Source organism: Conger conger, chromosome 9 (assembly GCF_963514075.1).
Source record: "Conger conger chromosome 9, fConCon1.1, whole genome shotgun sequence".
In the NCBI taxonomy this organism is placed as follows: Eukaryota; Metazoa; Chordata; class Actinopteri; order Anguilliformes; family Congridae; genus Conger; species Conger conger.
In genome coordinates, this window is record NC_083768.1 from 11,709,181 (window position 1) to 11,724,180 (window position 15,000).

Genomic DNA, 15,000 nt, shown 5'->3' on the forward strand with positions numbered 1-15,000 from the left:
TATTTTTTCCACACAGAGTGGTCGTGTGCAATAGCTTGCCAGGACCTGAAGTGGAGGCAGAAACACTGGGGGCTTTCAAGACCAGGCTTGATACGGTGCTAGATACTATTCAGCTTTAAGGCAAACTATGCAGTGGGTAGATAGATAAATAGTTGCATTTATATACCGTTTTTCTCATACCCAAAACACTTTACAGCGATGGGGGGGAAAACTCGCCCCAATCGCCAGCAATGTGCAGCACCCACCTGGGTGATGCAGCGGCAGCCATTTTGTGCCAGAATGCTCACTACACATCAGCTGAGGTGCAGAGGGAGAGATCTTTTTTTACTGGTAGGAAAAGGCAAGCGTTGCAGGGCTAAATGGCCTGTCCTTGTCATTATGTTATGTTCTGTCATCTGTTTCACAGAACAGAAAGGCATGCAGTTGCCAGGAACACACCATGCTTTAAGCATGCCGTTAAAAGGTTTTCCCTGTGCTAAAGGTCTTGGTAAAGTGTAGCCGTGCCCCCATGGCCTGGACTCAAATCCTGCAAATACCAACTGTGGCTATTGGGCACAGGGGGGGGGCACAGCTCAACAGGGTGCCATGTAGGATGTGACAGTCAGCAGGGCAGGAACGTCTCATTGCGCAAGGGTGACTGGTCAACAGGAAACCTGCAGTCTGACTGATTCACTGGGAGTGGAAATCGTTCAGCCGAAATGAATGATGACACCCAATTCCCCCAGAAACGACCCACCTTGTTGAGAAGCTCAGACACCCCTCCTTCATTCAAAGGGGCCAGTTTTGGTTTGCTGGACTCCTGAGTTGCCTATAGGAGATCACACAATAACACAAACCTTTACCCTACTGAAGAAGATACATATAACATTTTGTATTTGCACTTTACTTGAAGAATACATTTTTTTCTATTATCTCCAAAAAACTGGTCGTAATCCTTCTCAAAAGTATGCAAGTACATTCCGACCAGCATATAACTAATTCAATACTTACAGTGCATGCAATGAAAGGCATTATTATTTTAGAGCCTGTTACGTTATGTGACTATGGCCTATGATAAGCAGAAACCAATAAGCTTGATATAGCTTTTATATCGAGGTGATGTGGGGTTACCGTGGAAGAAAGGCGATCAATCACGAGTGAATTCTTCCATTGGAAAGTATGCGAGCTTGCGACCACATGCTGGTGCCTCACCTTTCTGTTGGTGCTTTTAAACTCTGCTTTCTCCAACTCTGCCACCTGCTCTAACAGGTCCCTAAAACACGCCAAGGAGACAGAAAGACCACAGCTGCTGTTAGTTCTGGCTGCACAAATAAAGACATTTTATGGCACTTCTCCATGACTTCAACACGATTTAGATTCTTTCTCAGTCAACGGCAGTTATCTGGCACTACTCCAGTTGTACTGTGGATGTTATTCGGTTATTTTGGTGAGATATTTTTAACCTTGCAGAAAATGACGTGGTGTAGAGACTCCACTGCACCAGGAGGTCAGTTTGTGATAAATGGCAGGTTGCGGTCACTCTTTCACATCAAATTGTAACACAACAAAATAAAACAAATGCAATAAGCATTATTATATTTCATCGCAATATCTCTTCATGTAACAAAATCTTTAGTAGCAACTGAATACCATCGGCAACTGAATACTCTCTCACTCTCTCTCGCTCTCTCTCTCGCTCTCTCTCGCTCTCTCTCTCGCTCTCTCGCTCTCTCTCGCTCTCTCTCCCTCTCTCTCCCTCTCTCTCCCTCTCTCTCCCTCTCTCTCCCTCCCTCTCTACTCTCTCCCTCTTTGTATAGACAGCAGACCCTCTGGGCTTTAGTTTCTGCCCAAATCCACACTCTCACCACTCCGGCTATCAATCCCACTTTCTGTGTCCTTTGGCAGAGCGCTCGTAACAAGACGCTGCCCCCCCCCCTCCCCCTCCCCCCCCCCCCCCCCCCTCCTCTACCTGTGAAGACAGGCACCTGGAATCTGGCCTGCCATGTCAGCATACCTGTACCTGTGCACAGCTCTCCCAGCAGGCCTGCGCCTTACTATAGCGTGGCCCTAATCGCCAAGCCTTATCGTCTGTCAAAACACGCGGGACGCTTTCTCTCACCTGCCGGGGCGACTCAAACGCAGAAGGGAGAGATTAGAAAGATTTTTCAAATGGACAGCGCTGGCACAAACATAGATTTAATATAAAGCCTTTTACAAAACACATTTGTCACTGCCACTTTAAGATTCGTGCGAGGTCTTGTACCGCGGAATTGTACTGCGGCTGTTGATTAAATATTTACTCACAGTTCCATTTACGCAGAAATGTATTTAAGGGATTTCCAACGCAGGACTTATCGAGAGGATTAATAAATTTTTTTAACTCGGGGAAAAATACAGAGAAAAGCCCAATACTGAAAATGAAGAACTTCCTGTTCAAACTACACCGTGGAGGCTAGACACTCTGCGTCTCCGTAGAGGTCTCACCACCTGGCCAGTCACAGCACTCCCACGGCAGTTTAGTGAAATGGTGAAATATTGCATTTCCCCAGGCTTTATAACACCCCACCCCTCAGTTCACATTAAACTGAGGAGAAAAGTGAGAAAAAAGCATGCCATATTGGAACATCGAAGCAAAGCCGGTGACAGAGACCACAACGTTCAACTACAAGATAAATGCTAAGCTTCAACAACATGCCCAAGATTCTGGGCCAGATTGGTCGTGGGGGTGTACAGGCAGTGAGAAAGGGATAGCCAGCTAGATAGCTGCCAACTGTCTTTATATAACTATAATTAAGTTTTTACGAAATCCAGCCGTGTTGACAAGTGTCCGTTTTTTTTTCCCCCCCGAGTACAGAACCCCATTGGTAATAAATTTTACCACACGTTATTTCACCGGGGAATGCCAACCATAAAAATTCCTCTACACATAATAGACATTGTCCTGTATGTAAACGCAGTATATTATTATTACATTTTAAGAAATGTCATCATTTTTGAAAAACGCAACCTTTTTTTTTTTTTTTTTTTTTTTTTTTGATTGACAGTAGTCGGGGTTTGCGCCTGCATTCTCCTGTCACTCCCCTGGAATACGAGCGGGACGCAGCCAAGCGTCGTCCACTGCCACGACTTGCAATGGAAGAGCACTTGAGGACATTGTGCGCAGCTGCATGGACAAAGCCCAGGCACTGCGGGAAGGTATGCGGCGTTCCCACTGATTTTACGGCCAACGGTTTTGCCAACAATTCCTGCAGAGACATTCCCGAAATGATAAGGAAGACTAACGCAGGCACAGGCAACGGATCAACCCGATGCCCCCCCCCCCCCCCCCCCGGCTGTTTGTTCAATTGGAGGAAACCCATGGAATTACCACGCTGGAATGATACTGCTACGATAGCCATGATAAGTACTGCAACGATTGATGATAGGCTTAAGTTAACAGGGGGGGGGGGGGGTCAGAAGGTGCACTCCTGCCATTGCCCTTGACCAAGGCACTGGCCTCAGACCTGGAGTTGGTCCCCATGCGCTGCACTGCGGTTGCCCTATGCAACTAGGATGGGTCAAATACAGAAGACCACTGACCCCATGGGGTTCAATAAAGTATACCTGATGTTCATCTTAAATCTTAGTGGTGAGGGAACTGGGCTTGTAACCAAAAGGCCAACAGTACAGTACATCCCAGATATTGTGGAGCTGTCAAATACTTTTATCAGAAAAGTTTTTTTTTTAAATGGCCAGGATAAGAGCATCTGCTGAGTTAACCAAACTTGTTCATTTACTTTGACTCGCTGTGCTCATTGTCAACGACGGGCAGCCACACTAGATTTCAAAAAGTGCCGATCAGCCCTATGAAACGTAAAAAGTAAAAAAATGAAAAACACAAGGTGCTTATCTTCTCACGGGAATGCCAAGTGGCAGTTCTGAAAGTGAGTCACGATACACAGTATGTGAGACAACAGGAGGAAGTGGGTTTCTGTCACTCTGTGAGGGCCGGGCCAACCCGAACGGGACGCAGCGCGTACTTTGCACATCCCTGTGGGCGGACATTGGCTCAGGCGGTAAGAGCAGTCGTCTCATTGGCTCAGGCGGTAAGAGCGGTCGTCTCATTGGCTCAGGCGGTAAGAGCAGTCGTCTGGCAGTCGGGAGGGTTGCCGGGTTGGGCCCGATAAATGCACAGGCCTTGCAACAGCTTCGGCGTCTCTGTTTTTCCCCCAGTCGGCATGCAGGTTCTTCCTGTGCAAGGCTGCGTAGTTTAATAAAGCAGTTCTGTAAAGCTTGAACGTCAAAATCACAAGCTCTGATTTATTCCTGAGAGAAGATACAGTTATAACAGTGACTGTGAGTCACTGCAGAACTGTTGTTCATCGATTGGTTTGTGATAAAAGATTTCTACCATCTGGTTTCACTGGAAATGTTGTTGTTCATAAGAATAGACGGAAGTTTGTTTCTGCTTACAGTATCACTTGTGCAACAAGGGGATTCCTTGCAATCAGTTAATCAGTTAACCAGCATTTTTCATTGGTCAGATCACAGTGGCAGTTTTTAGGTTATGTGCACTCAAGAATGATGCACTATGGGTTGACACTTGCTGTAAAAAGACAATCATCCTGCATAGCTTCAAGAAAATTTTCAGTGATATTAAATAATCATTAGTGAAAATGCTTTACAGAAAACTGTTACGCCTGACATCTATGCTCTTCACGAGTAACACTTGTAACCTCCAGGGCGGGGCCATCCTATAGGTTTTTATTTCAGCCCAAATTGGCACACTAGACTCGAGTAATTAGCTTAAATGAGCTGTGCTTTGTTAGGGTTGAGTGAAAATCAATAGGATGACAGATCTCCAGGAACAGGGTTGGGAGGCCCTGCTCTAGCCGTTTAATATGGCGTGCTTTGTTAAGAGCTGTAGTGAAAATCTACAGGATGGTAGATCTCCTGGAACATGGTTGAGCAGCCCTGTTTTAGCGTATTTAACTGCTCCCCACTGTCTACAATAAGAGTGCCAAACCCTAGTCTGGTACGGCCACAGAACCTGCTGCTTTTTGGCGTATTTCAGCACAAGTGATTAATTTTGTCACTCATTAGCTAAAGAGTTCACAAACCAAGGGTTGTCAAGGCCTCATCTTTGTGCTGATGGAAAGGAAACCACAACTATCTGCAGGCCCCGAGGCCCCCCTGGTCTGGAGGCATCTCTCTCGCCTGTTCACCACAACCCGGCCCAACGGAGCCTCAGCAAACTGAAGTTTAACCCCCCCCCCGCGGCCGCGGCCGAGAGCCGACCTGTTCTCCAGCTCGGAGGCGTCCGTCTGAAGCTTGAGGTAGAACTTCTCGGCCTGGGAGAAGAGCTGACGCAGGAGCAGCACGTTGGTGTGGGCCGTGTTGATGAGCTCCGTCTCCACCTCGCCCCGCACCACCGCCCGCAGCCCCTCCAGCAGATCCGTCACCTCGTCCACCGTGAAGGTCTCCTCCGTCAGCCTGCGGGGGGGGGGGGGGGGGGGGGGGACGCCGGACCGACACGGACCGCGGGGTGACGGTGAGACAGTGGGAGTGGTAACAGAATAGAAGAGAACAGAAGAGAACAGAACGGAAGTGGTAGGGCGGCCTGTAGCGTAGTGGCTAAGGCACATGACTGGGACCCACACGGTCGGCAGTTCGATCCCCGGTGTAGCCACAATAAGATCCGCACAGCCGGAGTGGCCCTTGAGCAAGGCCCTTAACCCTGCATTGGTCCAGGGGAGGATTGTCTCCTGCTCAGTCTAATCAACTGTACGTAGCTCTGGATAAGAGCGTCTGCCAAATGCCATTAATGTAATGTAATGTAACTCAACACAACGCTCAGAATATGTTGTCAGACCTTTTACCGACATGGCATCACGAATAACAGGGGGCAGCCTGACAGTTATTTATTAATCTATTCATTTTGTTCCTTAAAACGCACAATAAAAACAAATGTACCTAGAAAAACCCCAACAAAAAACTGCAATAAATCAACACATCAAGACAATAATGCAATGACTGACAAGGTACTGTGTAGGCTGAAGCCTTAGCTCATTATACCTATCTGTCTGACAATATGATATGACGTACACAAACTAAAACACTAGTTTACCAGTACTAGTAAAAGTGCTGGGCCCTGTTTCACAAAGCAGGATTACTAAGTTAGCCGGATAACTGCACTGAGTGAAACCCTGAACCCTCCCTGAAATCTGGAACATGGACTGAAGTACAGTTGATTAGACTAAGCAGGAGACAATCCTCCCCTGGAGCAATGCAGGGTTAAGGGCCTTGCTCAGGGGCCCAACGGCTGTGCGGATCTTATTATGGCTACACCAGGAATTGAACCGCCAACCTTGCGGGTCCTAGTCATGTACCTTAACCCAGTCATGTACCTTAGCCACTACACTACAGGCCGCCGTACAGACAGTTATCCGGCTAAGTTTGTGAATCTCTATGAATTGCATCTCATCCAAACTGCTCTGTAGTTGTTCTAATGACCTTTGGTATACCCTTATTGTACATTGCTTTGGATAAAATAGTCGCTTTGGATAAAAACACTATCAGAGTTACACAGTACTGACATCGTTTTCTTATTACCCCCCGTTGCACTGTGTCAAGCCAAGAACACATAGAAGCACTCCAAATACCAAGAAACATAGCTATTACTGAATTCTACTGCATACATTACATTGGGGCATGGGCCCACAGGCCCACACAAGGTGCTGACTGAGTAATCACCTGCTCTCTTTGAGGTCCTGGAAACAGGAGTCAATGGTCTTCAGTCTCAAAGCCCTCTTGGAGCGTGCAAAGCGCATGTAGTTGATCACCTCATTTTGGTGGTGTTCATTGAAACCCAGCTCAGCCTGGAAGTGGACACAGAGAGCGAAAAATGTGGCGACCGAATTCAAATACGATTCACAAAACCTGATATTTTAACCTGCGTCTTATATTCATCCAGTGTGCCTTTGCAAACATGATTTAATACAGTAAATTTACAGGACAGACATACACCTGTTCAGTGTGGTCTGAGGTATGGTTAATTACACCTGTTTCAGTACATTCTTAGATGTGCATAAAATGGGTAAATAACTTACATAAAGTGCTACCTGGGGTGGAACAATTGCCTAGTGCATGTTTATGTTGGGTTATACTGCCCCACATTGGCAAAGACACTCGCTGCAATGTATTCATGTCTCATGTGATTTAACCTCTGTTCAAGGACCCTGAATTCTTGCTCAGCCTTTTCCATAAAAAGAGGGCAAAACACAGTCTGACTGCATAAAGTACTTATTTGAACTGTTAACCCATTTTTGCTTATTCTTTTGGTTGGTTGTTAGTTGGCTCATTCAATCACAGAATTGCTAGCCAAGTTAGGTTCATAAAATGTATCTACGGCTAAATAACTATCATCAGTCTTCTGTGTTCAGTTTTCAGTTAATTTAGCCAAGACAAGCATCATACAATACGTTAGGAGTGTGAAAGAGGAAGGCTAATGCGATTACGCTAGCGGCTAGCTAACGTCAGCTAAGTACAAATTGGTAGAAAAAGCTTGTTAGTTATCAAACACATTGCTAGTTATATGATAGCTACAAATATAAGGAAGGGGAAATGGCATTATGGAAACTATATGGTCTCCATTAATTCAGGCTGTCCATATAGCAAGCGTGGATAATGTTAGACACCATCACTGAACTTGTTTCTACCACATCTCGCCGTCTTAGCAGCTTTAACGTTAGGTACATGAGTTCATCTATAGTATTTGGAATTCTAATCTGTGCAAATGACCAGTCAGGTCTACTAATTTAGCTAGGTATATCTAACGTTAGCTAGCTCGCTAACAGTTCTATCTGACAATCTAGCTAATAATTACAGGGCATCGGGTGTTATTTTCATGTTTGTGGAGTACTAACTTAGTTATATTTCAACGAATGCTACTAGTCGGTTAGTCTAGCTACATCAAATGTTACAAATTCTATGCTAGCTAGCTAGACAGCAATAACTAGCTACAATGTTGGTGAAAAGCATTCCACACAGTTGGGGCTAGCTATACAACAAGCTACTTACCATTTCTGTAACTTAGCAGTTACCAGATGATGGATATGCAATGTTAGCTAGCTAGCTAGCTCTTTTTTTTTTTTTACAAATACAGAAAATCAACACTTTCAGATACAGCAATTTATTGCCACGCGAAGCGTCTTCTATTCTGAGGTCGATTTGTCTCCAAAACGCAGTTTCTAGCAAGCAAATAGGTAGCTAGCTAGTGATTGAATCCTGTCTCCTTGTGCTTGGAAACGAAAAGCGTCATTGCGTTGCCAACCAAGGGCGACACAACTAATCATGACGTAAAGGACAAGGGAAGCGTTAAAGAGGCAGTTCAGAAAATGTCGTCGTTAGGAGGTAGATCTCTCGTGGATTGCAAGTTTTAGTTTTCATGTATTTACAATGTACACATTGTACACACAACGCGTAAAATTGTGGGTAGGCTACAGCAGCAGAAGACTTAATACGTCTGAAAAACTAGTCTAATAAATACCTAATAAAGTGCTCACTGAGTGTATATTGGCATCTTTTAATCAAAAAGTCATGAGACGTAATTCCCTCCAAACCCCATATTACTGTATTCTTGTCTGTTGTCACAGATTTTAGCTTCACTTCCACACGCGACATAATGTACAAAAATGCCATAAATGTCAGCTCCTGTTTAAGAGATGGAGTGACTATCAGCTAATTTCAGAAGATATATAAGCGCAGTTATGCTCCTTGTAAACCCTGTGTTTAGCTGTAACTTGATTAAGCTAACCATCTGCACATGCTAGGCCTCGGGTCAGATGCTCTATAATGTGATAAGTGAGGAAGATCGCATTCTTTTCTTCTCTGCAACTCAGCCAAGGAGGCCACCAAAAACATGTTTCCCTTATACCTTCAGCAGCGGTGAGTCCACGTTCTCATTGTACCGTACCGGGTCACTGTCGGAACAATCTGGAAGCGGTGCTAGTGCTACCATGCCCAGGAATGCTCACGGCCAAGACGTTGATTAACTCAGTGCTCTAACACTTTCCCTGTGTTATGAAAGCCTTCTATTGATTGTTTTTTGTGTCCAGTTTTATAGCCTACTCAATGGCAGAATAAACAAAAACAATTTTATTCAGAAATGTTTTTGTTTTATTTGAAAGTAAAAGAATGACCTTGAGGAAAAATATGAACATTTTGAATGTATTTCTGATGTATACAGTGAGTGAACGAATGACTGTTATATAACTGTTTTTAGTTATATATATTTTTTGCTTTCGTTGTATTAAAATTTCTAAAGTACTATGTGCTGGGTGAAATTTTCTGTGAAATAGATGACAGTATCCAAAAATGAGAAAACTAAGATGGGTCCAATCATGCACAGACATACTGTAATAATGAACAAAATAGGTTGCAGTTTCTGTAAATGGAGTCCGAGGTAAAATGTATGATCATTAGAGACAGGACTTGGAAGGCCGGCTTCTATCAGCATGCATCAAAAGTGCCATCGCTTTTGCTGTTATTGTTTTACCAAACTGACAATGAAACACTGATGGTGGCTTTATCAGTATGGACATTGTGTGACTTCAAGGAGAATCCATTGGCTCTAATCCCAATTCTACGTACAGATTGTTTAGTTGGTGTCCAAAGATGCTGATGCAGTAAGGTGCTATTGTACTGTAACAAATAAAAGGAAAAACATAAAAAATGGAAATAGAAAATCCTAATGAATGTTTAGAAAACTTCTCATAGCCTTTTGTATATATGGATATAGGCTACTTTTGTTGGTTTTTCAGCAAAGATGGGTGATGTAGACCGACATTCATTTACTGCATGAAATGTTCGCGCATGTATACATATCAATGAATGATGAAAGAGTTAGAGTAAAGAACATGCGGTCTGGGGGTAAACAAGGCAGACAATTCCGCGAAACAGCTCTAGGGGTCGCTACAGAATCATTATCAGCGTGGGTACCACTCGCGTAGACGATGGTTTTCTGCATCCATGCGCAGCAGACTGGTTACGAAATAGCGTAACGTACTGCAGCTATATTTAGACCGATGTCCTTCCCAAACCAGGCTGGACTTGAAAATATAGCCTGCTTACGCCTTAAAAAGCATCTGCTGATGCGTCTGCAATGGGACTTTAATTACAACGTCGCCAGATCTACTCCTTCCTTGCGTGGCTGTTCCTTGAATCTGCGCCTCTCCCGAAGTCGCCAATCAGCTGACAGTCCTGTGACAGTCGGGGGCGTGGTGCGTGCGCGAGGGAAGGACGAGCAACAGTTACCGTGGCGATGTCCTCCTCCTGAATCAGTAGGGCAAGTGTCCAGGTATTAAATCTGGACCGTACCGGGTAAATACAAAACTACGACCTTTCGAGGGAGGGGAGAAGAGGGACGAGGGACGAGCTGGCGAGGGCAGTTCAGGTGAAGGCGATGTAACGTGCTGCAATTGTCAATTTGGTCTTGCGCACCTGCTTATTCTATTTTGGAATTTGTGCCTTGACGCTACTGTGTCTTTTTGAGGGTAATGCAATGGTTTGACTTGTATTGAGTACATGTGAGATAACCAATTGAAAGATAAAAATAAAAAAAATCTGGTGGCAGGTGTAGATACCTTGTGATTTATTAAACACATTTGAACTGCAAATACTGTATGAAGTTTGTGACAAATGCTTCATATAACTTTTGAAGAAGAGTACTAGTGTTTTTATTGATATCCCACATTTTTTCTGTCACCTTGCTGCTGTCATTGTTTTGTAAGCTGTAACTTAGCACAGTGACTGTCATTTTAAACAGAATAGAACAGTTGGCCATAGAGATGTAGCTTTGCCTAAACAGTATATTTAATCTTCCATAGGAAATGCAGGAACTTTGGACTGTAGTTCAGTTTCTTTTTCAGCTGAAGTGTCTCTAAAGTAGTTTTTTATTTGAATTTGTAGCATTTATTTGAGTACCACAACTAGCCTATGTCACTCGTTGAATAGCTGAACTATGTGGAGTTGCTAATCACAAATTAAGAATCAAATGCTACATTTTTGACCCAGATCATGGCATGGGTAATTTTGCAAGAAATGATAATCTGAGAAATGACATTAGTTTAAAATCCATTTAACAGTGCCCATATGATGAAAAGTACTTCAGGGATAAGATGTTAACACCTAAAGCTTCAGTGGAACAAGCTTATCTGTTTTATCGGCCCTTCAGAATGATTGTTGCTTGAGGTGGCAGCCTGTCAAGAATGGTTTAGTTAGCATTTGCTTGATGAGTGAAATTTTGGAATGAATTTGGTCACATCTTGGAATGAGTCAGACGGTCTCATCCCACTGGGAATATTACTGCGTACACTGTGGGTTCCTGTGGCAGCGGTAGGCAAGGAAGGTGCTGAGACTTTCTGTGAGGGTTGTTGTTGAGTGTTGTCTTTAACACCTCTGGTTTATGCGGCCTTGTTAGGGTCTTGTAAGCAAGGCAAGTACTGAGACTTTCTGTGAGGGTTGTTGTTGAGTTCGGACTTTAACACCAGGCTGGAAATGGGAGGAAGGAAGGGAGTAGTAAGATGTTGCCAGAATATCACTGCAGATTGCTGAGTAAGGGAAACCCTCTAGTAGCACTGGTACTGTGACACGGCTTTACTCGCTGGAGCTCCGAGTGTGTGTGTGTGTGTGTGTGTGTGGTGGAAACTAAAACTTGTGCGGTCAGTTTTAAGAATGAGTTCTGGTTCCCCTGATTTTTTGCACTCATTTCAGAGTATGCAGAGTGCACTGCATGTTCCACTGATTGCATTTTGTGTGCATCAAACTTTTGTATCATGGTGGCACTTACTGGAAAGGGCTTTCAGGATAGGAGAGGTCTATTATCTCGTGCAGGGTGCATCTTGGGAAGAGCACGATCAGCATGAAATGAGGCAGTATTCCAGGGCAGCTGATTAGTCACTCCGGAGGAAGCAGGCCTTCACCGGCTGCCGAGGGTCACCGACAATGATCAGATCTCATACCCATTTCACTGTGGCAGCATTCCAGATTCAACTGTTTTTCCAGGAATGTTTGCAAGCTTAAATGAAGGTCAGAGTGCAAGCATGTCTTCTCAGAGTGTGGGGAGTTGTAACCGCCAAAGATGTTTAGAAATCCATTCACTTCTGAAAGTTAACAAATTGCCCTGTGCAGGCACTCTTTCAGGATTATCACTAAGGATTCATGTCAACTTGCCTGCTGCTGTAGATGATGCCCTAATTAAGGAAGTTAAGCGTGCGTGGTGAAATGACACATTGAAAGACAACTTGGTTACACTGAAAAAAATGCTGTCTTAACAAGCATTATTTGTCTTGTAATAAGACTTGAGAAAAATATTAGCTTGTTTTAAGTTACTGTTTGCTTGACAAGTGAAATTTTCTCACCCCATTGGCAAATATTGAATTAAGTCAAACTGTCTCACCTCATTGGACGTTTGTTTGTCTCATTTAGCAAAAATGTAATAGAAATTGGTTTTCAAGTCTAAATATCTTGTCGGACATTTTGTGCCTTTCGTGCTCTCCCATTATTTCAGGTCTTGCCCGAAAATGCATGTCCTCAAAGACAACAAAGACGTGGCCTGTTTCTACACCACCAAGCACTCCTGGAGAGGAAAGTGAGTGTTCTTTCTTTCCCTCATACTCCTTGGGGCAGGGCTCTGTGGCAGTGGCATTTCTGTTCTTCCAGGATCAAATTCCCCAAATGTTCAGTAATGTTCTCCTTGGGATGGAGCTCTGTTGCAGGGGTATTTCTGTTCTTCAAGGATCAAATTCCCCAAAAGTACAGTAATGTTCTCCTTGGGATGGGGCTCTGTTGCAGGGGTATTTCTGTTCTTCAAGGATCAAATTCCCCAAAAGTACAGTAATGTTCTCCTTGGGACGGGGCTCTGTTGCAGGGGCATTTCTGTTCTTCAAGGATCAAATTTCCCAAATGTACCCTGAAGGTACAGTAATGTTCTTGTTGGGTACAAATTAGTACATTTTCCCAACAACAAGACCCAATCTGTGCCAACCTCTGCTAATTATTTAATTAGCTCAATCATGTCTTGATCTGCTTTTGTACAAGCACCAGCTACAGCCACAGACTGCCAGTGTATCCTAATAATTTTACGGTGCTCAAGTACCGTAGAGAACCAGCATAGTTTATAGAGCTGTCAGAAAACTAAGGTAGTTGTGAAAAGTGAAACTTTTCTAGCCAACTAGGCTATATCCAGGTAAAACCTGAGCTGTATTGGGGTTTACCATTTATATTGTGGTTAATGTGAAAACATCTCTCAACCTAGATTTCCACCCTTCTATGTTAATTTCCAGGGTTTTCTCACTGGGCTATAAGCTACAGGGCCCAGGCTGCAGCATGTGTCAGACATTTACATTATTACCTGCGTCAGCTGTAAAACAATGGTGGCATTTGTGAATGGCCCATTTTCCATTTGCATGGCACAATGGGAGTCAGGTTTATTAACTTACAGCTACACCAGAAATCCTATGAATGTGTGCATGGAAAGCACGACGGCCAAAAGATTGTTTTGCTCTCCTGCCTTATTGAGTTTTTATTGATTACTGATTACGTATGGAATTAAACATCTCCATCTGGGATGTTATATTCCGGGACTGAATTTGCAATGGCAAAATGTGCCCTTTTGAATATGTGATTCTGCAGAAGTGGTTTTCAGAAAGTTTATCATTACCTTGCAGGGGTTTCTTTTAGCTGTAGAAAAGTAGATAGTAGGAAAACTGTAATGCCCAGAACATAAAATTCTAAGTGATTCAAACCATCCCAACATCACGTATTCAGTGATGTCACCTTTGGTTATTTTTTGTCTGTTTCCACTTTCTGATTGGTTGAGGAATTGGCTGAGCCTTTCATTTGGCTTCTGAACAAAGGTCAATCAGGTGCAGGGTTCTCAGATTCTTCCTGACCTTGATGTTACAATGCCACGTGATGTCACAAAGGGCAAAGAGTCTGCATTAAACTGCAAGGGCCCTCCTGCATAGGACTGTTTTATGGGATGGAAGGGTTGAATATTAACCCGCAGGATTTCCCCCAAAGATGCATGATCTTGTACAATCTCTTGGTCTCACTGCAGGGGATGTCCCTGTGATCTGGGGCTGTCCGTGCTGGAATCAGTGTGTCACGCCACAGAACATCATGACCAGTGCATCTGCACAGTAAAATGTTCAGTGTTAAATCAACTCTTATGGTTCCTAATGGGCTCCTGTGTACTCTGTTAGAGTTTATTTTAAGTCTACTAATTACAATGCATTTTCGCAATCTGTTTTCTTGAGGAAATCGGCCAAACAAAAAGGAAAACCTATAAAATAACTTCAGTACAGTTTCACTGAACAGCCTTTTGACTGCAAAGGTGCCTTGAGATGCACAATCCGTAGGTGCACAGTAGCACACTTTCCATGATCTGTCACTTATAAAGTTGTGTAAAACAGTGGTGTGACTGGTCATATAAAACTGAAGGTTTATAGGCTTTCCTTTCAACTGCCGGGCAAAACATGTCGTCCTGCAACGTCTGAGAGTGGAAGGGAGAGCAAGGAAATGTGCGTCAAACTCTGCTGCATTTGTAGTGCCTGTAGCGTAGTGGTTAAGGTAAAGGACTGGGACACACAAGGTCGGTGGTTCTAATCCTGGTGTAGCCACAGTATGATCCGCACAGCTGTTGGGCCCTTGAGCAAGGCCCTTAACCCTGCAATGCTCCAGGGGAGGATTGTCTCCTGCTTAGTCTAATCAACTGTGTGTCACTCTGGATAAGAGCGTCTGCCAAATGCCAATAATGTAATGTTCTTATGGTCAATAACACCTGTCCTCACAAACGTGCATTTGTTTGAGTGTTGTTTGGCTGACATTGCTTGTCCCAGACATTTATTGTCCTAGACTATTAGAAAAATTGAGTGAAGAATTAGTCTGGGACTAGGTTTTATAATTGTCTCAGAAACAAGCCCTGCATGTGTTCAGTGAAAGTTGTTTGGTTTAGTGCTGTTTCTGTGAGTGTTAGATAAA

General features: G+C 43.8%; 2 protein-coding genes across 3 annotated transcripts in view; one reads left to right on the forward strand and one right to left on the reverse strand.

Moving 5' to 3' along the window:
* The window catches only part of LOC133136219 (leucine zipper transcription factor-like protein 1), a 13,560-nt gene extending 5,282 nt beyond the window's left edge, over positions 1–8,278 (reverse strand). For both annotated transcript variants that reach the window (XM_061253515.1, XM_061253514.1), the window contains exons 1-5: positions 8,038–8,278; positions 6,712–6,836; positions 5,257–5,451; positions 1,192–1,252; positions 737–808 (exon numbers count right to left, since the gene is read on the reverse strand). In XM_061253515.1, the coding sequence (XP_061109499.1) occupies positions 737–808; positions 1,192–1,252; positions 5,257–5,451; positions 6,712–6,836; positions 8,038–8,040 (456 nt within the window). In that variant the 5' untranslated portion in view covers positions 8,041–8,278. The remainder of the gene's footprint in view (positions 1–736; positions 809–1,191; positions 1,253–5,256; positions 5,452–6,711; positions 6,837–8,037) is intronic.
* A 1,979-nt stretch (positions 8,279–10,257) lies between these two features.
* Positions 10,258–15,000, forward strand: part of LOC133136221 (dnaJ homolog subfamily C member 13-like) — a 48,040-nt gene continuing 43,297 nt past the window's right edge. The window contains exons 1-2 of the mRNA XM_061253520.1: positions 10,258–10,411; positions 12,527–12,607. Coding sequence (XP_061109504.1) covers positions 12,540–12,607 — 68 coding nt within the window. The 5' untranslated portion in view covers positions 10,258–10,411; positions 12,527–12,539. The remainder of the gene's footprint in view (positions 10,412–12,526; positions 12,608–15,000) is intronic.